The 27,543-nt window shown below is 37.3% G+C and overlaps 5 protein-coding genes across 5 annotated transcripts; 2 read left to right on the top strand and 3 right to left on the bottom strand.

The window, feature by feature from the left end:
* Window positions 1–3,682: 3,682 nt before the first annotated feature.
* Window positions 3,683–4,752, top strand: LOC147539536 (Cytochrome c oxidase, subunit Vib family protein). Its single transcript, XM_086643402.1, has 3 exons — window positions 3,683–4,146; window positions 4,233–4,370; window positions 4,462–4,752. The coding sequence occupies exons 1-3, from the start codon at window positions 4,060–4,062 to the stop codon at window positions 4,579–4,581; spliced, it is 345 nt and encodes a 114-aa protein (XP_086499528.1). The 5' UTR covers window positions 3,683–4,059; the 3' UTR covers window positions 4,582–4,752.
* Window positions 4,753–7,670: 2,918 nt separating this feature from the next.
* Window positions 7,671–9,356, top strand: LOC147539535 (uncharacterized). The gene is made up of 3 exons (XM_086643401.1): window positions 7,671–8,160; window positions 8,861–8,990; window positions 9,103–9,356. Exon 1 carries the CDS (start codon window positions 7,721–7,723, stop codon window positions 8,081–8,083), a length of 363 nt encoding a protein of 120 aa, XP_086499527.1. The 5' UTR covers window positions 7,671–7,720; the 3' UTR covers window positions 8,084–8,160; window positions 8,861–8,990; window positions 9,103–9,356.
* A 279-nt stretch (window positions 9,357–9,635) lies between these two features.
* Window positions 9,636–10,226, bottom strand: LOC147539534 (uncharacterized). Its single transcript, XM_086642332.1, has one exon. The coding sequence runs from the start codon at window positions 10,140–10,142 to the stop codon at window positions 9,807–9,809; it is 336 nt and encodes a 111-aa protein (XP_086498458.1). The 5' UTR covers window positions 10,143–10,226; the 3' UTR covers window positions 9,636–9,806.
* A 2,583-nt stretch (window positions 10,227–12,809) lies between these two features.
* LOC147539533 (non-specific lipid-transfer protein 1-like) lies at window positions 12,810–13,589 on the bottom strand. Its single transcript, XM_086644404.1, has 2 exons — window positions 13,074–13,589; window positions 12,810–12,991 (listed from the first exon to the last, which is right to left on the bottom strand). The coding sequence occupies exons 1-2, from the start codon at window positions 13,421–13,423 to the stop codon at window positions 12,982–12,984; spliced, it is 360 nt and encodes a 119-aa protein (XP_086500530.1). The 5' UTR covers window positions 13,424–13,589; the 3' UTR covers window positions 12,810–12,981.
* A 2,548-nt stretch (window positions 13,590–16,137) lies between these two features.
* DEG10 (DegP protease 10) lies at window positions 16,138–21,285 on the bottom strand. The gene is made up of 8 exons (XM_086642402.1): window positions 20,766–21,285; window positions 20,184–20,429; window positions 19,632–19,827; window positions 18,180–18,439; window positions 17,948–18,075; window positions 17,561–17,764; window positions 16,988–17,038; window positions 16,138–16,806 (listed from the first exon to the last, which is right to left on the bottom strand). Exons 1-8 carry the CDS (start codon window positions 21,145–21,147, stop codon window positions 16,552–16,554), a joined length of 1,722 nt encoding a protein of 573 aa, XP_086498528.1. The 5' UTR covers window positions 21,148–21,285; the 3' UTR covers window positions 16,138–16,551.
* Between the last annotated feature and the right edge of the window lie 6,258 nt (window positions 21,286–27,543).

Here is a 27,543-nt window from a genome sequence, read left to right as displayed (position 1 = left end):
TTTTTTCACCACCTCATCATCTTCTCCGATAAGGTCGTCGGCCGATCAAAATTTCCGACGACCTTCATACTTAAATTGTTTTGGGTTAATTCCATTGAGGACCCCTAAAGATGACCAACTCACAAAAATAACACCCTAAAGATGACCAACTTCTTATATGACCCCCTTTCGAGTTTTTTGTCAGTTAATTTCAGTCAACTTTAACACTTGACTGAATCTTTCCCTATTTACCCTTCCTTCTAAAAATTCTACCGTCTTAATGTTTTCTCTCACAGGAAGGATTGCCGGCACCGACTGGAGAACACATCGTCGGCGACCCATCACCAGAAATAAATGAACATTTTTTCTTCTTCTTCCCTCTTCTTATTTCTTCATCCTTCTCTTTTTTTTCTCTCTCTCCTCCCTCATCTTTCTCTCTTCTTCCTTCACTCTCACTTTCTTTTTCACTCTATGAAATTTCAGTAGATGCAATCAGTGGATTAACTCCTAATTGAGAAATACCCAGATATCAAGGATTTATTAATGAACTTAAAAGGATCATACTTTAGTTCAATCACAAACCTAAGGAACATCAATTAACCAATCAAGATCTAAAATACAAAAGGGATATTTGAGTTCCAAAACTACTCTCCATGTATATGCCCTGCTTTTTTTCATCATCATAGCAGTCAGAAAATGGAGTGAACTAGAGAGAGATAATAGTAGTTTTAGAGTGAAACGGGTACGAAATCAAAAGAGGCACTACAGAATTCCGGAGTTTCTGTAACGACTTATTTGTAACGGCTGTCTCGGAAGCCGTTACAACAAGACCAATCATAACGGCCCGCCTCAATAACACCGTTACAACTAACCCAAAAAAATTGGCTCCAGCTCCTTCACCTATTATTGGGGTTTTATACCGGCCTTTATTTTTAAACGCCGTTACAAAAACTGAAATAATGGCGGCAGGGTTGGCGCTGGTGGCAAAACAGTTGTAACGACATGTCCCCGTTACAAAAGGTACTCATTATAAGGGATGCAATAATGCACAAATTAGTCTCATACAGAGTACAACAAATCACCACTGTACAGAGAATACGTAAATATCTGAACTGCTTTAACCTTTACATTAATCATCTCAGCAAGATAGGTAAGAACTCAAACCCAGACAAACAAAGATCATCAAAATTAGCTCTTGATTAAATACTTTCGGAGAGAGAGAAACAATTAAAATGGTTCCATATGATCAACAAGATACATTGGATCATTAGCCGTACCTTTATGGTTTTGATTTTTAATCAAATCTTGTGAGGAAATTAAATCGTGTGACGGGATCACCAGGAAATTTGATTGATTCACGATGAGGTAAAAAATCGAAGATCAAACAAATCATTATCGTTTTTCCTCGCAAATCTTTTAGGGTTTTGTGTATCCTATACACTACCTAGTGTTGTAAGCGGAATCTCAAACATCTCATGTTTAACACTAGATTGCCCAGGAACTATATGCATAAACTAATCAATGAACTAGAGAGGGATAAATACCTTAACGCGTTTTTCCCTCGAACCATTCCAATCGCATGCAAAGATCGAGAACTCCAACTGTAGCTCCTCTACTTGAGACACCGAGTGAATAGACTTGATCTCCCTTCCTTTCAGACTGCTAGGACTTAGTAGAAGGTTGAGAAGAACTCTTCTTCTTGACTAGATTGATAGAATGGGAACTTTTTCTCTATATTCCTCTCTCTCCAATAGCTGTATATTCAGAGAGAGAGAGAGCTGTATAATTTTCCTTAGAGAAAAATCCACACCTTTTCTGTTCTCAACTGACCCAATATATAGACAAACCCTAATTAGAATCTCATTCAGATTAGGTTTTCTATTTTCTGGGTCACAGAAAAGATAATTACCAAAATACCCTTTTTGGGGTATTTTGATAATCCCCTTAAGTGTGGCCGGCCAGGGCAGCCCACTATGGGCCTTATATGGCTGGCCCACTTACTCTGGTCGGCCATCTCATGGCCGGCCCAAAAAGCCTCCTTTCTATCTTGTCCCGAATCTCCATTCGGACCCTTTCGGCCTTTCCAGTTGAATCCCATCCAACTTTAGCCAGTTCCCGTCTAGTCAAATCTCTCCGATCAAGTTACCACTCTTATGTGTAACCCGTTGTAGGATCCGGTCTATGTTAGCCTCGAATCAACTCCTTGATCCGACGATCGTAGTTGGCTTCTAGCGAAGCATTACGACCCCTAATTGGACCGGACTGGATGATCTTTACGTGTGGTCATCGTTATCCTAACTGACAAATTGATCGCATTGCCACCTTGGTCGAAGGACACTCCTTCGGAAGGACATCTCCTTCAGATCGAACGGATAAATCCTTCAAATCTAAGATTCAAATTCACGCAATCTGGAATATAAAGCGAATTTGATCTAATAAACCGAAATGAAAACGATCATATCATATCTAATCCTAAGGTTTCTCTGTCAAAGTCTCTTTATTTCTTCTTCTATCTGTGGTACTCGACCTAATAATGGCTTTTACCAAAGATTGAGATTAAAGAGAGAAAGAGAGAGGAACAATGGGTGTGTTAGATCTGGTATTTTCTTGAGCTGACGCTATTTGGTGTTGGTTGTGTGTGTTTGTTTTTTGTTCTTCTTCCGGGAAAATTTGGGAAAGATAAGAGTGAAAGATGAGGGAGGAGAGAGAAAAAAAGAGAAGGATGAAGAAATAAGAAGAGGGAAAAGAAGACAAATGTTTATTTATTTATTTCTGGTGATCGGTCGTCGGCGATGTGTTCTCTGACCGTCGCCGGCGACCCTTCTCCGGTGAGAGAAAACATTAATTTGGTAGAATTTTTAGAAGGAAGGGTAAATAGGGAAAGATTTAGTCAACTGTTAAAGTTGAAAGAAAATAATTGACAGAAAATTCAAAAGGGGGTTATATTAGTAGCGGCCATTTTGATGAGCTGGTCATCTTTAGGGGGTCAAAATGGAACTAGCCCATTTTTTCTCTTTCTCCACTTCACCTCTCTCTTCTCCGGAAAAGGTCGCTGACCGGAAAAATTTTCTGTCGGTGACCTTCAAACATAAATAATTTTTTTTTATCTTTGACCTTCGAGGTCTGGTTGGGATCTGGTGAACCAGGGTCGCCAGCCGAAAATTTTTCCGGTTAAACATAAAAAAAATTATCTCTGACCTTCGAGGTCTGGTTCAGATCTAGTGAACCAGACTTCAGTGTTTAGAGAGAGAGAGAGAGACGAGAGAATTTTTTTAAAAAAAGATTTTTCGTCCGGCGACCTTCGCCGGAGAAGAGAGAGGTGAGGTGGAGAGAGAACAAAAATTATGTTTGAAGGTCGCCGAAAATTTTGACCGGTCGACGACCTTATCGGAGAAGATGATGAGGTGGCGAGAGAGATTACGTGGCAGAAAGAGGTGTTGAGATGGAGGACAGAGAGTTAACGAGTATTTAACTGTAACAGAAAAAGGGGTCATCTGGATATTTTTGATAAAATAAGAGCTATACGAGAAGCTAGTCATAAAGTATGGGCCATTTGAAAATAACCCTAAGAAAAAGACCCTCGATTTTTAGCATTTATCTAATCTAATGGTAGAAAGTTTTATAGGCACCTGTCAAAAGTGTTATTGGACCTCTCCACTATTGCCACCCCGGTATTTAAAAGATATGGTTAAAATCAATAGACAACCCACAACTTAAAATCGGTGGGTTCGTACCGTGGTTGAAGTCCATCGTCACGACTGGATACAACTTTAGGCTCTAGTCTATTGAATTGTAAGATCATCGGAGAAGATTGTGGTAGACCTTGAGCCGAATTTTATAACAAATTTACGTCCGAGACCACCAATTTGGGATGCCTCTAAGGCTCTAAGTTTCTAACCATGGTTAACACCCTAGATTTACCAAGTCAAATTTTGTATAGGCGTCAATACCACTTGACGGAAGGCCCCTTTCTTTAAAACTTCCGATAATTCTCTCAAAGTGAACGTCTGACCAATATCGAAGTCCTTATTTTTTCTTGGATAAAAGAAGAACCTCCGATCTGCAATTCCGGTAAGAGAAATGGGAAGAGAAAGCCTCCACTCGCCTGAAACCTCTGATAAAGTATTCACCGACGTACTCTCAGAAGCAAGAAAATCCTGCTACAAGGTACCATTTTCCCAAATCTTCTTTTTTCTGATCGGTTCTTCTAATACTTCCGGGGAACAGTTTAACTAATTGTGTTTTGGTTTCAGGCAAGGGATGAATTTTATTCTTGTTTAGAGAAAGAATCAGATAAGAAACACACTGAAATAGCCTCTGTTGGTCTCCTCTATCCAGTTGAATGCACAAAACCTAGAAATCAATTTGTGAAAAATTGCCGTCCTACATGGGTAATTTTATAATTTAGGGCTTTTATGTTTTGTCAATTGAATCTTTAGTTGTTGTGATTATATTATATAATTTTTGTTTATGGAATTTTAGGTTAAGCACTTTGATCGTCAATATTGCGCCAAGAAGCGGGTTCAGAGGCTATTAGATAATGATGAATCAAGAAAAGGTCCCATGTCCCTTCCTCAGCCTTTAACTTCAAACCCTAGTTAGTTGCGTATTTCTACTTGTAACTTTTCATGGTTAGATTGCATTTCCTAATTTTAATAGCACTTTGCAGTTTAATTTTGCCCTAGTAATTAAACCTCTTTTTGTATACAAACATCAATAATCTCATCTCAAGATGTTAAGAAAGAATGAAATATTGGGGATTGTTTTTGGATACCTTATGATGTGTGCTTTCTTTCGAAAGTGGGCGATATTCATGTATAGGTATTAAAGGTCGAGTATTGATATTCCGTTACTCAACTACTCTTTACTAGTCCTCAACTAGTCGCAGTTAGCCGATGCTTATTCCCCAGATACCGTCATTGCTTCTTTTAAGGGAAAGAAGTTCACGACCAGTGGGGCCTCTACCTCCACGCATCTTGACTGACTCAACGAGTTTTAAGTTCTCAAACCGATTTAATCCTAAATTAGGTCTTCACCTGGATGAGAGATATATGTGGGCGGTTGATAAACTAATTAAGAAGTACTTACTTTACCTTCGGTGGAAGTGTATAGTTACGTCGTAAGGCTCTATTTTTTCATTACGTATGATAGAGCCGAGTTGCCTGTCATTTTCATGGTGATTCCTTATTGTAAATATACTAGTCGCTAGTTATATACCACTTACCAGTTCCGACGAGTGCCTGATTAGTTATGCCTAGACTAAGTGTTAGTTGGCTGACTGTCCAAGGAATCCTTGATCAATCGTAGTTTGTATAGTAGTTTTCTAGTTTTCTCTTGAAGCAACCCTAGACAAAGTTTCTTTCGTCCGAGTATGGAATTTGCATGGACATGAATGGCGTCTTGTCTTTGTTTTTGGGAGCTAGGGTCATCTCCTTATGGATATGTCAATGATGTTACTCGAAAGCAACAAAACATATCAGTCGTGACTCATAACATGGTTCAACATAGTAAATTTATCTTAGTTTAGTAATCTAGGTAAGTAAGATTGTAAGAACATCCATCTTGGGTACACAAGGGTTTTCCTCTCCCCATACATTGCAAGCTTTAATATAACTGAAAAGCATGAAGCATCGGTATTTTAGTTTACGTATTGTTAACCATTTCGAGAAATTTATAGCCTGAGTTACGATGCCATGAATTACCAATTTTCATTCTCATTACCTCATTGTGGTTAGAGGTGTTGAACTCGGAGTTGTAATCTGTTGGTTTATAAGAATACTGCTGCAGTCGCAAATTGAATAATAAGATAGTTATCATTTACCTAGAGGAATATATTCTGCTCATTTTGTGTTGTCGAGCTGTGATGCTTATTTTTACATATGCTTAAGTTTATTAATGCCGAGAGAAGTTTTGAAGAGCTCAAGCTTTATTTTGTTACTGCGATTTGGAAAGAGTGAAGCAAACACCAAATTTGTACAAGTTAGGGTTACAGAAAACGTCCGAGTCTAAGATGCTCGATGATGCTCGACCATCAGCGGCCATCAGCGGTAAATCCCCCTCATGTTCTCACTTTTCCCTTCCCTCTCTGTCACCAGCAATCATCTATGTCGCCCCAATTTTTGAGAACAGGTATATAAAACATCAAGCAGAGAAAAGGTTTGATATCAACTCGGCTTTCGTTCAACATCAACCTCTTGAAATGAGCAGAAATACACCAGAATAAGCACTACAAAACTCACTTAGAGACATTTACAAGCAAGAAACTCCAATTCTGCTACACTGATGAACACAAAACTAAGTTGAAATCGAGCGTTGAAGTTTAAAGCATTAACAACAATTGTTTGACCCAAAAAATCCCCCAATTAGTTATCAAAATTTAAAACATTAACAACAGTATAAACTCTCCAATTTGTTTGACTCAAAAAAACCCTAGACTCCTTGATGAAGTTATCATTTTTGTATTATTTCCCTAATCTGATCAGGCCCAAAAAAACCTAGATCCTAAGAAAACTTAATCCCAAAATTGTTCAAACCAAACCAAAGTACTCTAGATTCTCAATTGGTTTAAAACAGAAAGCCCCCAAGTCCTCAATTGAAGTTCTCAAAATTGTCCTGGATGTGTAGCTTATGTTCTTCTAAATCTCTCTCTGGCCCTCTCTCTAAATCGACTTGGGAGAAGAAGATACCAAATGTTGTTTGAAATATCCCAAAATTGCCTTGGATGTGCAGCATATGTTGTTCTTAAATCTCTCTGTCGCTCTTTCGCTCTTTTTCATATGTTGTTCTTAAATCTCTCTGTCGCTCTTTCTCTCTCTCTCTCTAAATCCATTTGGGAGAAGAATATACCAATCGATTTTGTGGAGAGATGAAGCGACCAAGACTACAGACACCCAAAAAGTCCAATTTATAAGTATTTCTTGAACTTTCCTCTTATCAAACCCTTAAATGTTTAATTTCGCATATGAAAAAGTTGAAAAAGTTGACTTTCTTTCCCATAGAAAAGAGTTGATTTTCACGTCTAACAATTTCCCACTTAACAAACGGCCTCTTAGTTCATTCAGATTTCCTACAAAAATTTAAACCCCTCAAAAATTGATAAAACCTGTAGATGGCTTATGTCTCGAATCCATTCTTGGATTCCCAACCGCGGTTGCCTTGCAGTGGGAGGAGACTAGGTATCTGACAGCGTGCCTGTTGAAGAATGAGTCGGCGACTCATAGGCAGTGGCTTGGTTAAGGGAGCCGTAGCGAAAGCGAGTCTTCATAGGGCAATTGTCACTGCTTATGGACCCGAACCTGGGTGATCTATCCATGACCAAGATATGTGAAACTAAATGGAAGTCCGGACCGACTAATGTTGGGTCCATGGGTTCATTGAACTCTGGTTGAATGGAAGGCCCTAATCAATAAAGGATGCCTCTAAAGGCACCGTGTCCTTTTCCTCTTAGCCCACTCCTCTTTTGGTACTCTCCGTGGATTTCGTATTGAGCAGTTCGAGGCCCACGTATTAGAGTAGTCCGAGGTCCTCCGACTGGCCTCAGTCCTTGTTTTTCAACCTCAGCATGGACCAGGATAGTCCGAGTACCTTCGGACTGCACCAATCCGTGGGGTGCCTAACATTGAAAGAGGTAGACGCACCCATAAATCAAAGAGCAAGTTCGCTCCTGAAATCTCACCACAAACCGACGGGTGGTTTTGATTTCTGTCACTGAAAATAAGCTTAAAAACTGAAGTAAAAGAAAATGGAGAATGGAGACGATTGGATAGCCCTAGACAAACTATACCATGTCCTCTTCTGCTTTTTCATCTCCGTGGTAATCTCATCCCTCGCCATGAGAACTCGTTATCCTTTCCTCTCCAGATGGAGCATCTCCATCGGATCTCTCGTTTCCATGGCTGCCGGTGCTGCCAAAGAAGCTGGTGACGAGATCGGCCTATGGAAATCCGCCGGAGCTTCTACTAAAGATGCTATCGCCGATCTCTTCGGTATCTTACTCGCTTACTTATGTCTTTCCTTTTACAGATCCTTCTCTTCTCCTCCTACTTCCGTTGTTAAGAAAGAAGATGAAGAACTAGAGCTCATTAGAAGAATTTCAGTGGTTTAATTAATCATCATCATCATCTTCTTCTTCAAACACCCAATTTCCTCAATGAAATTAAGCGAGATTCCCATGGTGATTTGGTAATTTCAAGCTCTAATGCAGTTTTCTTTCTCTTCGTATGCTCAATTTATTAGGGTTACCATTTATCCAGTTTTAGGGCAAGGTACACAATACTATGAGTTGTAGTTAAGGCATCTTGTTCAGATTTTACTTGTCAAAGTGTATATCTCTATAGTTGCTTCTGCTTACCTGTTTAAATCAAAATTTGTGGTCAAAAACGGATTGTATGCCCAAGTGTTTGAAAGTGGAAATTGTTGACACAAATTCCAAAACCCTGGAGGTCCCAGGTTCGATTCCCAGAGGAGTTGGAATCCACGGTTCGTTGAATTTGTCGGGCTATAGGCCTCTTTCATTAATGGTTTAACTTAGGCGGTTATCGTGTTTATCACATCTTCATGATGTATCAATGGCTTGTAACGACTAGCTTAGATCATAGTCGATTTCTCAAAAAAAAATTGTCCTATATTTCTTGAGTGCCCACTAACTACCTCCTAATAAAGTATTATGCAAACTTCAGAAATTAGTATCGTACTACCAAATTCTAGAGTATTCGACCACAAAGTTTTTGTGTTTTCACTCAAAGTTGTTGTTTTGAGGTTGTTATTAGCAATTCCATTCACACATTGTTGTATCACTTGTTGAATTTTGTCAAATTGTATATGATCATGATAATCCTGCTCTGGCTGTGGATCACCATAGAAGTTCTTCTTCCTATTTCAGTTGTTGCTTAACGGATTATAGAAACCGGTCCGTGATTGGAGCAGGATGATTAACTTCTAAGACATTCAACTGATTATTACTCTGTTACATCTGAATCACTGTTATCATCATTTGAATCCTAAACCCCCAGGTGACATTAGCGACAGACTCCTCTTTTTCATAGTTATTGTTTTCTTCATCATTGCAACTTGCTGTATATACTTTGGATTATTGTCATTTGATCAGGGTTGCTTTCTTTTCAGGAGGCTTGAGGTCTTGAAAGAGCAAGACATGCCGAGACTGGACGATTGTGAAGCCATCTGAATGAGCAGTCTAATTTAGTCACATGGTGAATGTCCATCCATAAGTTGTCATGGCGAACTCTGTACTTTTCTTTTGGCAATTGTCTGCGGGTTTAAAGGCCCGAACCCTTAACAAGAAAAACTAATTACATGTAAATCTTACAAATTCAAGTACACCTGACCTGTCATCTTCTACTACAGCAGTTAATTGTTGTTTTAGTTTGGCTGAGGTAGTCAGCACTGTAACGCCGCTGTCACAGAACAGTGAGGGGTGGGCGAGGGGGCGCGAGGCTATCACTAACCCGCCCCACGCCTTTTGGTTCCCTACCTCCACTACCCACAAATATTGTTCCATACTTCCCCTCCTGAGAAAAGAAGGAAGGAGAGAGATAGGAAGGTGGTTCCTTTTCGAAATCGAAAGAGATAAAATCTTATCGACATTTCCTCTGTTCTTTTTTTGAAGGTTTTTTATTTTGGTAATTGATCAAATATAATAATTCTCAAATCATCATACAGCTCTGGGTTAAAATAGAAAGAAAAAAAAAACAAACAAGGATAGATCGGTTCGAAAAATAAAAGAAACACAAAAAATAATACTCTGAATCTGCAACAAATAATTATGAGCCAAAATTACTTAATTCTTGAAATTGGGTTTCTATATAAATTTAAAATTCAAAAATTGGGTCAACCTGAGGATGATGAGTGAATTTCTTGACACCATTGTTGTTGTTGGTAGAAGAAGGTGAAGAAGATGAAGAGTTATAAGAAGATAATGATGATGATGAAGAAGATGATAAAGCCAAACTACTCTCACTCCAAGAACGTCTAATAGGGTAAGAAAGTTTCTTGTTATTAAAACAAGAACTACTTGTTGATTTATGAAGAGCACAACCACAATTACGATGGTAAGGTCTTCTCTCTATCTCTGTATCTGTCGTCGATATACATCCTTCAAATACACATCTTAATAATCCTTCTGCTGCTGCTGCTCCTGTTGCCATCTCTCTCTCTCTCCTCTCTTCTCTTCTCTTTAATTTGGTGAGGTTGAGATTAAAAGATGGGTTTTTGTTTTCAGAATCTCTCTCTTTTTCTCTCTATATGTATATATAATAGTAAGGGTTCATGGAAACTAAATTAATTTTTTTGATGTTTTGTTATGGTAGAAAGGACTGTGAACATTTTTTAGGGCGGAATTTGGACTTAAAGCTCTCCTGTTTTTCCTCCTTACTTCAGGGAAAATGACTTTTTCTTTTCTACATTTTTAGGGGTTAACCTTGTTTTGTTTTTCAAAACAAGTCATACCATCAAATTAAATTATACATATAGATTCAAATCTTTGTATTGAATTCATTTTGTGGTTGCTTAAGAAGCATAGAGAAAGTGAAGCATTTGGTAATTGGTGGCACAATATTTTGTATCAAGTACGGTCGTCTTAAGACACGGGAGGAAAAGGTGAGGCTAGGTTTGGCATCATGGGGTGCGTTTTGATGTTGTCATGAAGGACTTCCACAAAATGGGGTGCGTATCGAGTTCCTACTTGTTAGGATTTAATCTAACAAAGGAGGCTGATACTAAGCAATAGAACTTTTTTACCTTACAGGATTATATGGAAGTGAGCGAACTTAATGCCTCGTAGATCCACTACAATTTTCACTTTAAAAGGACAACCAAGTTTTCTCTCGCTAAGAAGACATCTAAATTTTTTATTTTAGTGAGAGTATGAAAACAATTCGGTCATGGAGTAAACCTGATATGCTTACACAAGTTTGGTAAGGACGGACTTGCAATAAAGACACTTCGATGCTCAAGTCAGTCAAGTGTTATAGGTTTAACGAGTAATTCAGTGTGAGTATGCAAAGAATCTCCTTTTAGGGAAAACCTAATATGTTTATATAGGTTTGACAAGTGGTGGCAAAGCACGGTTGAGATGATGCAGTGTGAGGACACCGACTTGATGAGGGTCACATGTTATCGTCGTTAAAGGATATTATCTGTTTGAGTGTGTATCTTCTAACACTGACAGGTCCTCTGACACCACGATTCGTGTATGAAAAAACAGATATTCGCCACTGTCTACCCTTCCGCCCATCTGTCGTTCTCTTCGAGTAGGACTGGGCTCGAGGTGTCGAGTTGAGCTCTGCTTACTTTCTTGCTTTGCCTTTCTTGTTAGAGCAACGCTCAGGTGCAGAGCCGACTCAGATCCATCCTTTCGCTTGGCTGGAGGCAGAGCAGAGCTCAAGGTGTCGAGATACTTCTGCGGAACTCCGTACTGAGTTTCAAGGCTCAAGCCACCTCTTCGCTTACCTCTGGGTCGGCGCAGGGTGCAAGGTGCCTAGGGGGCTCATGTCGATCTCCAAACGATCACTCTTGTTAGAGTTGGCTCAGGTGGTAAAGCTTTATAGGATTTGTCGCCCTGATGGCTCCATCGCGTGTTTATTTGTTGGGCACGCGGCATTATCAAGTGTGCCTTGGATTAATCTATTTACTTCTTGATTGGTCAAAGCTGAAAGGAGTTAAATAACTAAAGGGGTCCGCCTTCACCTGTTAGGGTTAGTCAAATAATATTTGGAAGAACATGTATCTTGAGCAAGGCAATGTGTTGAGCTTCTGTCCGAACGCCTTATTCTTTGTTTGCAAAGGAGAATTATTGGGGGCAAGATGATGTCTAAAACAGGTTCTAGGTTATTACTCAGATAATGAAGAATCAACGGACCAAAGAATGAACCTTTCCTTGTAATTTGAGGGACAGAACCAACAAAAAACTCAGAAATCACAGTTGCGCTCAAGTCAATGGGATATTTTTGCAGTTACAGAATTGAATTCACAGTTTGAATTTAGAAGTTGAATCTTGCATGGTTGATTAGGGTGAACCTGATATGCTTATATAGGCTTGACATACATACTTTGATGATCGACAAAGATGATGTAGTGGTGAGGCACTGGCTTAGATGAAACCACTTTGTTGGTCGTCAAAATGATAATTTTCCTTGTTTGCCTATCTCTCGAATTTGATAGATCTTCTGGCGATTTGCGGGTCGGCAATATGCGGATCGTATATAGAAAAGTTGACTTTCAGCATGTTCTAGTCTTTCACGCCAATTTAGTGTATACTCTCCCCACTGAAGTTTCATAAACAAATTGGATTTTGCCTAGGAAAGAGGTGTTTTATCCCGGTTGAAGTTTCACATCATTTTAGGATTTTTAAAGGAAATACGTGTATTATCCCCTTTCACGAATAAATAAAATTCTGAAAAAGAAAATGTGTGTGTTCTTGTGAACCTTGGCGAGAAAATAGGATTTTTTTTTTTTTTTTTTTCGAGAAAATACGTGTGTTATCACCATTTTCCTAGTCCTCGGCATTCTCTCTCTCCAGCCGAGACCTATCTCTCTCTTTCTTTGGTTCTTCCTTCTTGATCATTCTTCTTCTGGAGGCTTATCTAAATTATTTACATGGAGCTAGGAGGAAAAGACTATTTAGTATTCTTAACCATCTTAATTAGGGGATTTCTTAGTTTGTGTCTAGACGGTTGTAAGTTCGACTTGGAGCCTTAATTTGGAATATATATTTTCGTATTCTTGACGTTTAGAAGCATGAAGATCATTGTTTATTTCGGACGCGTAACAAGTAGAAGTTTTTAAGCAGATTTCCCAACACTTGATACTAGATAGATGAAAAACAAACTACTAGAACTTCTTGATTGCTTAAGATTCAATACATCAGATCCTCATTATTCTTATTCATATACTACTACTACTATAATATTAGCCTCACATCACATAATCCCACTCCAAAATGCTGCTACATATGCTTCCTTCCATTCCATTGATTCGTCGTCTCACCTAAACCACCCTGCAACATACATAACACAATTGAGTTAACAAAACTAATATATTTAGAGAGAGATCGAAAATAGAGAGAGAGAGAGATGTACTTGGAACAATCAGTGGAGGGGCTGATCTTGTAAGGAATGTTGACACTACATTTAGAAGGGAGGGCAGCAGCATTTTCCAATTTGATACCAGGTATGCTACCAGCTGCATTCTTCAAGCACCCACATGCTGTCTTCCTGTCTGGAGTCGTCGATGCTGCTGCCATTAGTGCCTTCACTCCGCCACAGCAGCCACCGGGTACTGCCCCTCCGTTCTTGAGGAATCCGAGACACGGTGCTAGCTTGCTCGCTACCGTCCCACATGTCATGGCACCTTCAGCCTCATATGGTGCCGCCACCAGTACCATACATGCCAGTACCACAGCTACCATCTTTAGACTAACTGATGCCATTGCTCCTCCTAGCTACTACTAAATCACTCACACTTGCAAAAACTATAGAAACTCTTCTTAACTTCTCAAAGGAAATGCTAAAGACTGAGTGAGTCTTCTTGGTGTGATACCTAAGGTTTATATAGAGAGAGGAGTGAGGACTTTTGACACTCACTCCCATGCTCTCTCTCTCTCTCCGTCTACCTCTGTATGAGTGATGGGGATGGGTGGTAGTTGGGCGCCCCATTAAATGTTGTCTCCATTTCAAAATGTTACCGCCAATTTAGCATACCTACCATATCTACCTTTTCTTTTCTTTTTTTGATGAAATATATTAACCATATCTACCTTTTACTGATTTATGTAAATAGAATGATTTTTGTTCTTATATTATTAGAGCATGAAATAGAAAATTATGATGCTACTTGTTCCAATAACAAAAAGTATACCGAACCCGCCTCCTAGCACTCCCACTTGAACCGCATGTGAGAGAAACGAGAATTTCTCTCTCCTCTCAGATGTTCACGTGGAGAAAGAAACTCTGATTTCACTCACATAAGGTTGAAGTGCGAGTCTCAGGTTGTCTCTTGTTCCAATAAAAACTTAAAAAGTAACATAACAAAGTCAAATTTTTGCACATGAGGTTATTATGACATCATCAATTTGGACTTGTGGGGCCAAATAATATTTTTCAACAGTAAAATTACAATATACTTAACAATTATTATTTCAATTTTACTAGATTTCTACCGCGCTCGACACAGGTAGATCTCTTTAACGCCTTGGCAAAAGATAAAATAAGATTTAAAACGTGAAGATGAATTGCAAAAACTATAAAATGAAGATGGAGAATTTACCTCTAACACGAGTCTCTCAATCTAGAAGATTAAGAAAAATCAATATTAGAGAACAAAAAAAGTCAATAGAGAGAAACGTTGAGTTCAATAGAGAGTAGAGAGAAATGTACGATGATATACTTTTTTTTTACGGGTGGTTTTTGTAACCACAACCTTATTTTTTTCCTCACTAATGTCAATAAATAAGTATACTTACCACCCAAGTAACAGATTAAACTGTTTTAATATACAGACTTATAGCATGATAAGTGTATAAATTTACTCCATATAACAGCAAGATCGAGTTGAAGGTTACATAAGTTGGTGGAAGTGAGGAGAAGAATTCCCTATAGTAGAATTTCTTACCGACAGACGACAGTGTATGAGAGCAATAATGCAGCAGCAGCAGCACCGACGAATGGGCCCTGAATTTTGCCTAGGAAGGCGTACGTGTGGAAGAGATATTGTAAGATTCAGACGATACTGAATGGGAAGCATGGCAAGTATGAGGGTGGTGTCAGGAAACAGAATGGCCAGACTTGATAGGGACCTCACAGGACTGGCTAACCTCCCTCCCTTTCCCATATCCTGACTCAAATCTCCACTTGATCATCTAGCCCCCCCCCCCCCCCCCCCCCCCCCCCCCCCCAATCACATCTATTTCCTTCTTCTGGCCCTTTGAGCATCTCCAACTCCAGTCTGTGTTAGGCCGAAAAATCACTTTTTCACTCAAAATTTTTGGCCTCAGCTCAGCCTCTAAAATTCAGTCCCAGCCTCTCTTGAGGCCGAAAATTTGTTCATGTGGGAAACGCGTGTGTGCACTTTTAGTTGGTGAGCGAAAAACGTGTGTGATTTTATGTATATATAAAATACGTGTTTGAACTATTTTTCGAAAAAAAAATTTATTCGGGGACCGACATTTGGTGGGATGTATTTTAATTACTAATATTTAAGTTTTCCTAGAATTAAAAAAAAAAAATAAAAACTAATTAGAATTACAAAAATGTATTTTGATTTTTAAGTTATTTTTAATTTTTTAGTTATTTTTAATTGTTTAATATTTAAAAAAAAAAATACAAGCAGATCTGGCCGTTGGATAAACCAACGGCCAAGATCTGCCCCCAAGTGACCGTTAGGGTCACTTGGGCCTCCCTTCAGTCGCCCCTAATGTTAGGGGCGACTGAGGGAGGAGCTCCAGCCTCCGCTCCAAGCAGCTGGGCTTGGAGCACCGTGCGGAGGCCATAAATTTGAATTTATGGCCTCCGCCCGGCTGGGGCTGGAGATGCTCTTAGTGGCTGGGGCAAATCTGAAAACACTAACCACCGTGCCTAGTCCGTGTTGGACTTGAACAACACAGACTCTGTGGGAGTCGAACTGCTCAATCCGAGGCTACGGAGAGTGTCAAGAGAGGGATGGGCAAAGAGGAAAAGGATGAGGCACCTTTAGAGGCACACTGGTCGTCCCTCCTCCCAACCTCCATAAACCACGAAGATAATTAACTTCTCTACGTACAAAAGGAGGAAAACCAAAACTTTAAGAGTTAAGACCACATATAGGAAAAGCTAAGTGCACAAAAAGTTTGGACTTAATTTGTGACTTACTGATTCCTTTCACTAAAAGAACGGTATGGATGGATTGTAGTCAAACGTTCAACTGATTTATCTTTTAGTGAAAGTGAGTCAGTAAATGACAAATTAAGTCAAAACTTTTAATACACATAGCAATCGCGTATCTGTAATCAAAGGATCACACAAAACCATAGACAGGATTCTGACCCATTTACCACATTGCCGAAAAGGGGAAGCTATGGCTCCACTCCATCCAATCATATATATTTAACCGACCGGTGTAAAAATAGTGGTAGCATCGCTTGACAATCTTAGGATTTTCATATGTATATTTTGCAGATAAATAATTTAATTAAAACATCATACTGCATATACAATGTCTATTTAGCGCCTTTCAAAAGCCTCTATACTCTCTACGATAAAAACTAAATACTAATGAAGTACATGGAGAAAAAAACAAAAACAAGCTACAGCTACCAATTAAACCCTACAAGTGGTCTTCTGAATCGAACACTAAACTTATTGTCTGAACAATCTTCCTGAGCTCCTCAAGAAGCCGGAAGAAACCTTAAGTCCAAACCAAAACAACTCGAATTTGAACTTAACTTAGCCAGGAAACTTGAGTTCCCCATGTCTCGCGCTTTCAAAATGATAAAACTTGATCCATCAAACTAAACTCCCCATAAGTGCAGGTGCAGAGAAAATTGGTGAGCCAAAGTAAAAGGAAACTTATAAATAAAAAGAATTAGGTGGAACAAGGCGCTTCAATTCTTGAGACCATCTCTTGATGTTTTTCATCATCAATCAGATCAGTGGATACTGCAGAAGGTATTCTGTGACGCCTTAGTATCCTAGAAGTTGCAACTTTCGCTGTCTCGTAGTTCAAAACAACTACCCTCTCATCGTCCAAATCAAATCTCAAGCTCTCTTCCTGGCAATCTTCAACAAGTTGGCGTAAATGTTTTAGATTATCAATCTCAACTCCGTTAACCTTCTTCACCTGTCCACACCATCGATATACTTGTGCTCAAATTTTTACATCTATATAAACAATAACCAATGGTTTCTTAAGAATTAGGACCCCGACATTATATGCGTGTAAGGTTTTTTCGTTATTCACAATTACAATCACACCCTAGAGCGTAACCCCGTAAATACAAAACAGAGTAGTACTGCAGTACCTGTAATTCTGCCAAACGTTCGTACCCTGCGTTGATATCGTCCATTAGAACCTGATGAACATCAAACGAAGCAATATTATTTTTGTGTATCATCAATCACTCAGCATGTGGAATAAGAAGGTCTCCAATATTCAACATCAACTTGGACATCTTTCCCATCAGGTGAAGAAGAGTTCAACTTTGACATGGACTAAGCAATGTAATACATCAGAGAAAAAGGATAATACAAGTTGTACCAACAAAAGTCATATGCAAATTACAGAGTCTCACATGCCGTAGATTGTTTTTATAGTCCTTTTTCTCCTCGGGAAAAAGAAATTTATACTAAATTTAGAATTTCCGTCTGTTGGGTTTGTTAGGGAGCCAATATTCCCTCACATGAATTACTTTCCCCAAATATACGAGAAAAATCATGAATCAGCTACCCTCAATATCTTTTTCCCATGTTAAGTGCCTAAGAATCTTTCGAAGGGAAAGCAAGAGGACTGGGTTTTATTTCTTTGGGTTCTTTATCAAGCTTGGTGATGAACTTACGAGAATAGTGCTGCAGAAAGAGGAGGGAAAGCGAAATACCTGAGAGAGGATAACAAGTTGTTCACCTGCCTTCTTAGGCAGTTCCCGCAGTGCTCGCTCACACAATCGACGAGGTGAAGTATTATACCAGTCTTCTCCATACTCGTGAAGGTATGGCTGAGTTAGTGGAATAAAAACCAAACCAGCAAAGATAAAGTAGCTAGGCAATTTATCAAACTGATGAACTGGGACCAATGGTTGTAACTGCAAAATCATCAAATTAGATGTTACTTAAAATCAATTTCTAAATTAATGAAAAAGTAAAGTAGATTAGCAAGAAGAGATTCCACCATGTATAAGTGTGGCGGTAATATATAATTAAAGAAACGACGTTAAAGAAAGTCTAGTTTGCACAAGATTTAAAAGGCAAGAAGAAACAAAACTCACGGGGTGAAGGGTAACAGTGATATCAAGCTCAGTGCCATCTCTTAACACTCTTACTGTAGCCTCTTCATTGGGTTTCTTCATAGATACTAGGTGATCAAAGGTTATTCGTTCTCTGTTCCGAAAAGCAACTGCAATCATCATGGAAGAAATTAAACATCAACGAACAAAAGGTTCCGTAAATTCTATCTGAGTGACTCCGCTCCAACTGAATTGAAGCAGACTATATCGTTACCTGTCCCATCGCTTGCTATAGGCACACCATCAAATGCAAGGACAATATCATCTTTCTTAAGCACCTTATGGGCATTAGAAAGAGGATTGATCTTGCTGATTAGAACTCCAGTCGATTGGGGCCTCATCCGGAAGTGCTCTCTTAGTTGTGCATTTTCAGTTGGCTGGCAAGACAAACCCAGAGAACAAAATCCAGCATATCGCCCGTACTCCTCCACGCCAGCTATAAAATGCTTTATCACGGGTACTGGAATAATATACCTGCAAATTTTAGACGATGAGAGTTAGATGGTGAACAATGCGATGGTCGTATGATCAAAGTTCTGCAATATGCACAGTAAATGACTCGAGTTACTGATATAAGATAAACCACCACAACTAGCACGAGTCTAGATGATATACATATAACAATTAAAGCTGACTTGGATGGTTTTATGCATACAACGTAATTTACTTGAATACCAATCGGTAACAATTGGATTTTTTTGGTAGTAGAAAAAGGGAAACGGGTAGCAGAGGTCCTCAAGTATCAGATGTGGTCCACTTCAAGAGATCTAATAGATGAGATAGTAAGGGATTGATTCCAACGCCAACCTTTTTATAAAAAGTCATGAGAATAATCGGCATAAGAGCTCATTCTGTATATTAAGAGTTAAGTCAGGATTTTACTTCCAATGGTCTTAGCATGGCAATAATTTATTGTCTGAACCCCAACACTGTTGTAAGCATAGACGACAATGATTAAACAGTTGATATACTTTAGAGCTGACTAAATACCCTCCAGAGTGAAAGTGAATCTCCTATTCTTTAATGGATCTTGCACAATCTGAGTATCAAACACTACATACTGAAGGACAAAGAGATTTAGATTGTTAACTTCATCAGAAGTAAAGTAAGGTCCTGATTGTGAGAGTGGAAGACCATATTTTTGTCAACTCGAGTATAAGATGTGCCATGATTGGCACTATGACTATAATATTTCCTGGGACACCTTGAAACAGTTTTCCATAATCAGCTCCCTATGATTAGTTAAGGTGTAGATACATAATTCCACAATTCCTAGCCTACAACGAAGTATATAATAGTTAAAGCTCCATTCAGTTTTAGCCACAAATATCAAGATACAACATTCCACATCTAGCAAAGTAATAAGCTACTTCGCTCCACAAAGCAATACGGAATATATATATACTGCGGAAAAAGAAAAAAAAGGATTGAAACACGAAAAAGGCACTCCATGAATTCTATTAAGTGAATAACAATGGCTGGTCTCATGTCAAGTTGGTACCCAATACTAATTTATCTTTTTTTAGTAATAATAACATGTTTCCTTAACACAGTTTTTCTAGAACTTGGTAAGAGATAACCAACTAAAATAAATAATCAAGAAGTACAAAGTTCTAGCAAAGGACCAAAAGAAACAGGCTCATCTCCAATTCTTTTGAAAACTCACCCAATATTCTCCGCACCTGAAAGGTTTTGAAAAGCTACTCCAGCAACCTTGTCTCCCATGATTGCAGGACCACCACTGTTCCCAGGATTGATAGCCGCGTCAATCTGTATAGCCATAAGCTGGGTGGCACCATGAACATATTGTGTTGGTTCAACTCTGGATACAACACCTTTAGTAACCGATATATTGTCTCCTCCTGCAACCACAGAAGTGACGTTATGTAACTTTTTTTACGGACTGTGGTCATATATAGATTAACAATAATAATAATTTGATTAGGAAATGTGCCACCGTGCACCATTTTTCACGACATGTATTCCAAAGATCACAAACAAGTACAAAGTATCAAATTACTGAAAAACCTAATAAGTAGATCCCCTTTGAAGATGAAATGTTAACAATGAAAAGGCCATCTTATAGAAAAGAACTGCAGCTTAAAAAAGTAATGAGGCAGAGAACCACCAAGTCACTGGAACCCCAAGTACTACAACAGATGAGGGTTCATGGTTAAAGAATAATTATATATACGTGCATATGATGAAGCATCCAAACCTTGAGGGTATCCAACAACAGCAACAGCTTCCTGCAAAAATGGAATGTCGCCTAACTCCAGAAAGTTCATACCCTCCCAAAACTCATCACTTTCAACCGTAAGAATAGCTAAATCACATTCATGCCCAATGGCTTGAATTTCGGCTCTATACTTAGTTGGAGAACCATGCTTTCTCACAAGAACGAACGTATGGTCAGCTACTACATGAGCATTTGTCAAAATCCTTTTCCCATCAATCACGAATCCTACATTAGCACGACCGAACATTGAAGTTAGTTAAACAAACAAGTATAAGCAATGGGAAGCTATGATATGTCACAAAGCTCCAAATTCAAATATAAACATAGCAAGATGAGATTTTTCAAGATGTTTTCATAGTAAAAATCATCAAACAAATTACATATACTAATTAAACTTCATATCAAGATGACATCTTTTCATGGGTACCCATGAGGATTTTACTGAAAAATCAGAGCTTTTAAGCAAAACCCATCATAATTTTTTGAAATTGTAAGCAATTGACATTGAAGAATATAAATATATAATAAGGAAAGGGGTCTGGGTATGAATGAATTGTTTACCAGAACCCATTGTTTCTCTCTGGGATTTGTTCTGCCATGGAAGGAAATAATTGGGACTACTTGAGACAGTGAAAATCTTAACAACAGAATCAAGGGCGAGTTCGATTGCTGCGTAGGCATCAGTTTGTCGAGGGTGTTCTAACTGATCGTCAACTTGGGCATTGCTGAAATGTTTGGATGGAGAAGAAGCTGTAGAAAAGAAGGAAGAAGAAGAAGAAGAAGAAGAAGAAGAAGAAGAAGAAGTGGGGGGAAGAGGAGAGAGACTGGGTAGAGATGAGTTGATTGAAGATGGGAGAGGGATGCGATTAGAGAGAGAGTGGGTAGAGCAGAGACGAAGAGCAGAAGATAGTCTTCGAGCTGTTCGGAAATAGGATGAGTGCATCGTTCTTCCTTCTCCCTCTTAACGGCTTCTGAGAGAGAGAGAGAGAGAGAGAGAGAGAAAGCAAAAGAGAGAAGGGAGTGGTTTTAGGTCTCAAGCATTCTATTTGGGCCGATTCACTTTGCTGATGTAGGCAAATATATTTAGTTCAAAAAAAAAATGTAGGCAAATATATACTTTTTTTTTTTTGATGAAGGAAGGCAAATATATACTTTGTATACATCAAATGAGATAGGCCAGCGCTTTGAGCCTTGAGGGAAGCTAAATATTTTCTGAGGTGTAAAATTTTAAGAATTTTAGAAATTTTTCGGGAAAATAAATTTTAAGGGGAAATAAAAAAAAGCACTCCACCTCACCTCACTCTCTTCTCCGACAGGTCGCCGGCCGGAAAATTTCCGGTCGGCGACCATGAAAAAAAAAATTCACTCTCTCTCTAGAAACTCCGGCGAAGAGGTTTCCTTTCGCCGGAGTTCCGGTCTGTTGAAGAACAGACCGGATCTGGTATGTTCTTCAACAGACCTGCCCGGGTCTGTTGAAGAACAGACCTGTTTTGGTCTATTGAAGAACATATCCGGTTTGTTCTTCAACAGACCGAGACTCCGGCGCGAAACCCCTTCGTCGGAGTTTCTAGAGAGAGAGAGAGTGAATTTTTTTTTTTTCATGGTAGTCGGCCAAAAAATTTTCCGGGCGGCGACCTGTCGGAGAAGACAGAGAGTGGTGGGGAGAGAAGATGAGGAGGAAAGAGAGAAGTGAGGTGGAAAGAGAGAAGTGAGGTGGAGAGAGAGAGCTGAGGTGGAGAAGCTATTTTGCTTTCCCCAAAATAAAATTGTCAAACAAAATTGACCAAGTCTTCAAAACCCCGGAAACTATTTTGCTTCCCAAAGCACTGGCCATAAGATACTAGTATTTCTCTTTTAATTTCTCATGACCAGTGTTTTATAAGGAAGTTTTATAGCTGTCTCTCACCAGTGTTAAAAGCGCCTCTTTCTTTGAGTCCCAACTCCCAAGGTTAGACCTTTGATGGAAACTCGAAGACATAACTTAAAAATTACCTTCGAGTAGCAGATAAATGAATATCTATTTCGGAAAGCATCTATAAACCTATTAGGAAATTTGGGAAATGCTCTTTGCTACAACGGTTGTAACGACTTGAGAAATGCCGATCTAGTTTTACAAAAGGTTTTGTCTATTAACAACCATATAAAAGATTGTCATTTCTTTGCAGTAAATAATAGAACAAATACTTCTCTCTTTTCCATCTCGAGAAAACTAAAACAAATAATTGGGTTAAAATTCGACAATAGATTCCATCAGCACTTGGAAAAACTTCATTTTTGGAGAACTTTTTTATTTTCCTTCACAAAAATATGTATCAAACACAACCTTACTTGGACAAGTAACCTAACACTATCACATGTAATGCTAACAATATAAGAATTATGTAAGCAATGCTAACATTTCATATATCTTTTTGATGAATAACATTTCATTTATCTAGTTGTGTCAATATATTACGAAACATTTTCTAATCACCTCAAATATCTTCGAGGGTATAATCTGTGCCTATTGGACATAGACAGTTCTATTAAATGTTTAATCACAAATTTTGGAGATAAGTTTAGGAGATGTAATCTTAATCTTTAAAGAGGGTATGAAGATGATATTGAGAGGTGCAATCTCAACACTATCACATAATTCTTTGAGATAAATTTGGAGATTGTAGTTTTAACCATTGAAGATGGGTTGAAGTCTGAAGATAAGTTTGAGAGATATAATCTCATAATTTTGAGGTAAGTTTGGGAGGTGTAATCTTAGCCACGGAAAAAGAAAGATATCCTCTTACATAGCATGTGAACTGGTAACTTGGAAAACTAATTACCACGAAAACTAAGACTGATATCCATAACTGGTACAACTTTATTTATTTGTTTCTGAATGCTCTCCTGCTCCTATATAGGTCATGGGTCTAGTTTTGTTTGGATTTCTGTTCTCAATAGGAGCAGATCATAGTGTCTAATCATACTATGTGTTTTTGTAACCGATATTCCAATTGTAAAAGTGCATAAAGGAGTAATTAGCTGAATTTTGAACAAGTAGTCTCCTTTATTAGAAAGTTTATGTGTGTTTCTATTTTTATATCTCTTGGCTAACACGGGCAACTCACATTTAATTATGATTGACGCCAGAGAAAGAAAATGAGGATGATGATGATAAATTTGATTTTTGGAGAAAAAAAAACATTATATAAGTGTTTAAGGGGATTTTTTGTCTTATGAATATTTGAAGAAATCTGGTAGAGGTAGTTACAGAAAAAGTGAAGTTGGTTTTAAACTACCTCTCCTTTTTTTTTCTCAACTAAAAATGTGAAAAATAAAGGACTTATCTGTTTTCTTAGTTATTTTTTGTGACCCCTACTTTGTGAGCAGCTACTTTTATGGCTCATATTTTTCGTAAATTTAAATTTGACCCTCTTTTTTAAATCCGTCAGTTAACTTTAATGGTTAACATTTTTGTTACCAAAATTATCCTTCTTATAAAATAACTTTATAATTAACCCCCTTTTAGGTATGGGTCAACTCTAAATAATTTCAACTTTATTAGAATTAACTTGGGGCCAAAATGAAAATCTATCTCAAAAATCTTAAAGGCACCACCTCATTTCTCTCTTTATTTCATCACCTCCACTTCATCTCTCTCTCCACCTCGTCACTCTCGCCACCTCATCATCTTCTCGGGCGAAGGTCGTCGACCGACCAAATTTCCGGCGACCTTCAAACTAATTTTTTTTTTCTTCTAACCACCTTCTTCTTCTTCTCTTGTTTTTCTCTCTCTTTTCTCTTTCTCCATTTCTTTATTCTCTAAATAGGTCTGGCGAAGGGGTCCCCTTCGTCGAAACAACCAGACCTTAAAGGTTTGGTTTCAAAACAGACACGATCTGGTTTCAAAACCAGACCATGATTTGGTTTTTCCGGCGAAGGGAGCTATTTAAATAGACGGAGAGAGTAGAAAAAAAGAAAAGAGAGAGAGAGAGAGAGAGAAAAAAAAGAAGAAAAGGAAGATAGAGAAGAAGAAGAGTTTAGATGATTTTTTTTTTTTAGTTCGAAGGTTGCCAGAAAATTTGTCCGGCCGACGACCTTCGCTGGAGAAGATGATGAGGTAGAGAGAGATGAGGTGGTGCCTTTGAGATTTTTTAGATAGATTTTCATTTTGGCCCCAAGTTAATTCTAACAAAGTTGAAGTTATTTGGGAATGATCTCATATTTAAAAGGATGCAAATTTTGAGTTTATAAAATTATTTTATAAAAAGGATAATTTTGGTGACAAAAATGTTAACCATTAAAGTTAACTGACGGATTTAAAAAAGAAGGAGCTAAATTTGAATTTACGAAAAATAGGGGGCCATAAAGCAAACTAGTCACAAAGTAGGGGGTCAAAAAGAAAATAACTCATTTTTTTGAGAATTCGACTATGATCTACGTAGTCGTTACTAGGAATTGATACATCATGAAGATAAACACGATATCCGCCTAATGTAAACCATGAATGAAAAGAGGCCTAAAGCCTGACGACATGAAAGAGACTTAAAGCCCAACAAATCATTACATTATTTACTTTATTTATAGCCTAATTACATGGAATAAATCTTTTAACTGTTAGTATAATTACTCAAAAGATGTATAAAAGTGTGTAAAGATATCTTAGTCTGTTGGATCTCGTCGAAAAAAAACCTCAACAAAAAACGGATACCAAACTTATCTCTCCCATAACTGATTGAGTTATTCTATTATAATAAATTTTCAACACATGGATGTTCTTTAAACCCCTGGTATGTTGCCACTAGAAGAAAGTTCAAAGAAACATCCTTGTGTTGAGGTCTGTGGAGATATTACCAAAATCCAAAATAGCATGGGCCAATGGTTGGGGTGTTAGAGTAGGTCCACCCTGTGGTACATGAACTAACCTAGTGTCTTTCGTCCGTCAGGCTATCACCATTAGATATTCAATTAAAAGTTAATCCAAAGAGATAAATCCCCTTGATAAAACAACAATTCATGTTAAGAACTAGCTTAGGAGTTAAAATAAAGAGGATAAAGTTCAGATACTTGAAACGTGTATTTGATACACTATTTTTAAGACGCTATATATGTTGTCTATGATCCAGATTACTTGGAGGTTACTAGAAAAATCATATCTCAAGATGGATTTTTCGTGAAATTGCATGAAGTAACTTATGAAGATTTTACATTAGGAGCTTCAGACCATATAGGAGATGGGAAAACATTGTTCTACAAGTTCTGCACAATTTGATGATTAAAATCTGACTTCAAATTATTTACAGAAATCAAAAAGATATTTTTCAAAGATGAGATCTTTTCACGAAAGATGTAACTCTCAAATTATTTTTTGAAAATAAAAAATACTAAAAATTATGTTTTGAAACAAATCAAAAATACTAAAAATTATTTTTGGTTCAAAAAATAATTTTATTTACTAATAGTCCAAAAATTCCAATAGTCAATCCTCCCCTAGTGAGGTTGATACTTATTTCACTAGATATTGTGCTATGTGATTGCTAAAGATTCAAGGGAACTTTATTATTTTCCAACTGCAGCTAGTTCAGTTAGTAGTGTATCTATTAATAAATTTGAGAAGTCTCAGGTTTGATTAAAAAAGAAGATAAAATCTATAGTCTATTAACATAAATTATAGAGGGTGTAAATAATAGTCTATTGATCATTTTGTAAGTTCTTTACTCTTTAGACATACGATTAAGACAGTAAGGTATGAACATACATCAACAAATATACTAAAACGCCAATAATTATAATTATATTGTTATTTATAGGGTCGGTGGGTATATCAAAATAATGTTCAAAAAAGGTTTATGATCCAATCTTCCCAAAATATGGATATTTAGTCCTTTTACATTATGGACATAAAAACCCTCACTTTCTAAATACATTACCGTCAATGTCTGACGCTCAAATTTCGCGTGGAGATTTATTAGCAAAACATATGGAGATTTATTAGCAAAAGATATGGAGATTTATTAGAAAAAAATGGATAGAAACAAATCATAATTTATCTCTCCTCTAAACAGATTTGGAAATCAAATTTTCTCTTTCCTATTATTCGAATCAGTCAGAAACCAAAATCCTAACCAAAACGAAACGTCATCATCACGGATATTTCCAAATCAATTTTCTCTCTCTTCTTTACAGATTTAGAAACCAAATCAATTTTCTCTATCTTACTATGTAAATTTTTTTTCGATTCAAATCAATTTTTTCTCACTTAACTTTCAGATTTGGAAATAGTATATTTTTTTGGATCAATTTAGCGTGATTTGGGGGTTAATATACGAAACATATATATCACTTTCTCTCACTTAACTTTCAGATTTGAAAATAGTATATTTTTAGGGGAACATTAAAGCAACATTTGTTTTCGTTTTTACTCGTACATAAATACACGTCGAATACAAATTATGAAACAAATACGTAAATTATGTATTATTTATGATGAGGAAACCATCATTTGTCAAGTATACAACGTAATTTATCAAATGTATGTGGGTCTTGTTCAATAAATTACACACAATTTTTTTTACATTACACAAAATTTCTTTTACATTACACATCGTTTACATTCTGTTACAAAAAAAACGTACAAAATCTTCTCTGGTTCAAAAATGGTGTCCATCCATGTACTTTCCATTAGTTTCGTTGACTTACTTTGATTCGATGATTCTCTTTGAAATTTCATCTATTATATTAAATCTACACACATAAAAATACATACATTAAACAAAAAAAATCATATATTGTATTATAAACATCATGTACAGTTCCGTAAATTATGTATAATGTTTGTCAAATTTTGACAATATTTGAAGGTTTTGAGTAGTTTGGTAAACTTAACAAGGCTACTGTTTTGGGTGAAAAGTACACGTAATGGTAAATAAATAATACATAATCTATGTGCACTTACATGTAAATTATATACATAATTGTAAGCACATGAAGATATACGTAAATTATATATACTTTATTGTAAAGTACACGAGGTTTGATAGTCTAGCGAAGTATTTCTACTAATGAAATGAGTACTGTTTTGGTGTTAAAGCACGGGTAATGTTCTATAAATTACCCATAATTTATGGACATTAATATAATAATTTTTGTATTCCTGATAAAGTATATATAATTGGTTATAAAATACATATAACATGTTCTCAATTTGAAAAACATCGTACAAAAGATGTTTGTGTAATTTACTATAAATTATGGTAATTTTCAATAAAGTACATGTACTGTAAATTCTGTTATGAGTAAGGGTACGAAAGAACAAATGTTTCATAAATCCGTACGGATTGAAAACCAGATCTGAAGAAAAAAA

This window comes from Eschscholzia californica, unplaced genomic scaffold, assembly GCF_041429995.1.
Source record: "Eschscholzia californica isolate CP2 unplaced genomic scaffold, dmEscCali1.0.p SCAF_5, whole genome shotgun sequence".
In the NCBI taxonomy this organism is placed as follows: domain Eukaryota; kingdom Viridiplantae; phylum Streptophyta; class Magnoliopsida; order Ranunculales; family Papaveraceae; genus Eschscholzia; species Eschscholzia californica.
Note: the sequence above shows the minus strand (reverse complement) of the source record. Positions and strands in the feature narration are given on the sequence as shown.

Coding starts and splice junctions, on each gene's coding strand:
- LOC147539536 (XM_086643402.1), top strand. CDS start 4,060: ATGGGAAGAGAAAGCCTCCACTCGCCTGAAACCTCTGATAAAGTATTC. Junction 4,147..4,232: donor CAAGAAAATCCTGCTACAAG/GTACCATTTTCC, acceptor TTTTGGTTTCAG/GCAAGGGATGAATTTTATTC. Junction 4,371..4,461: donor AAAATTGCCGTCCTACATGG/GTAATTTTATAA, acceptor ATGGAATTTTAG/GTTAAGCACTTTGATCGTCA.
- LOC147539535 (XM_086643401.1), top strand. CDS start 7,721: ATGGAGAATGGAGACGATTGGATAGCCCTAGACAAACTATACCATGTC.
- LOC147539534 (XM_086642332.1), bottom strand. CDS start 10,142: ATGGCAACAGGAGCAGCAGCAGCAGAAGGATTATTAAGATGTGTATTT.
- LOC147539533 (XM_086644404.1), bottom strand. CDS start 13,423: ATGGCATCAGTTAGTCTAAAGATGGTAGCTGTGGTACTGGCATGTATG.
- DEG10 (XM_086642402.1), bottom strand. CDS start 21,147: ATGCACTCATCCTATTTCCGAACAGCTCGAAGACTATCTTCTGCTCTT. Junction 18,440..19,631: donor TCAGGTGCGGAGAATATTGG/GTGAGTTTTCAA, acceptor TAAAATTTGCAG/GTATATTATTCCAGTACCCG. Junction 17,765..17,947: donor TCACTGTTACCCTTCACCCC/GTGAGTTTTGTT, acceptor ATGATTTTGCAG/TTACAACCATTGGTCCCAGT.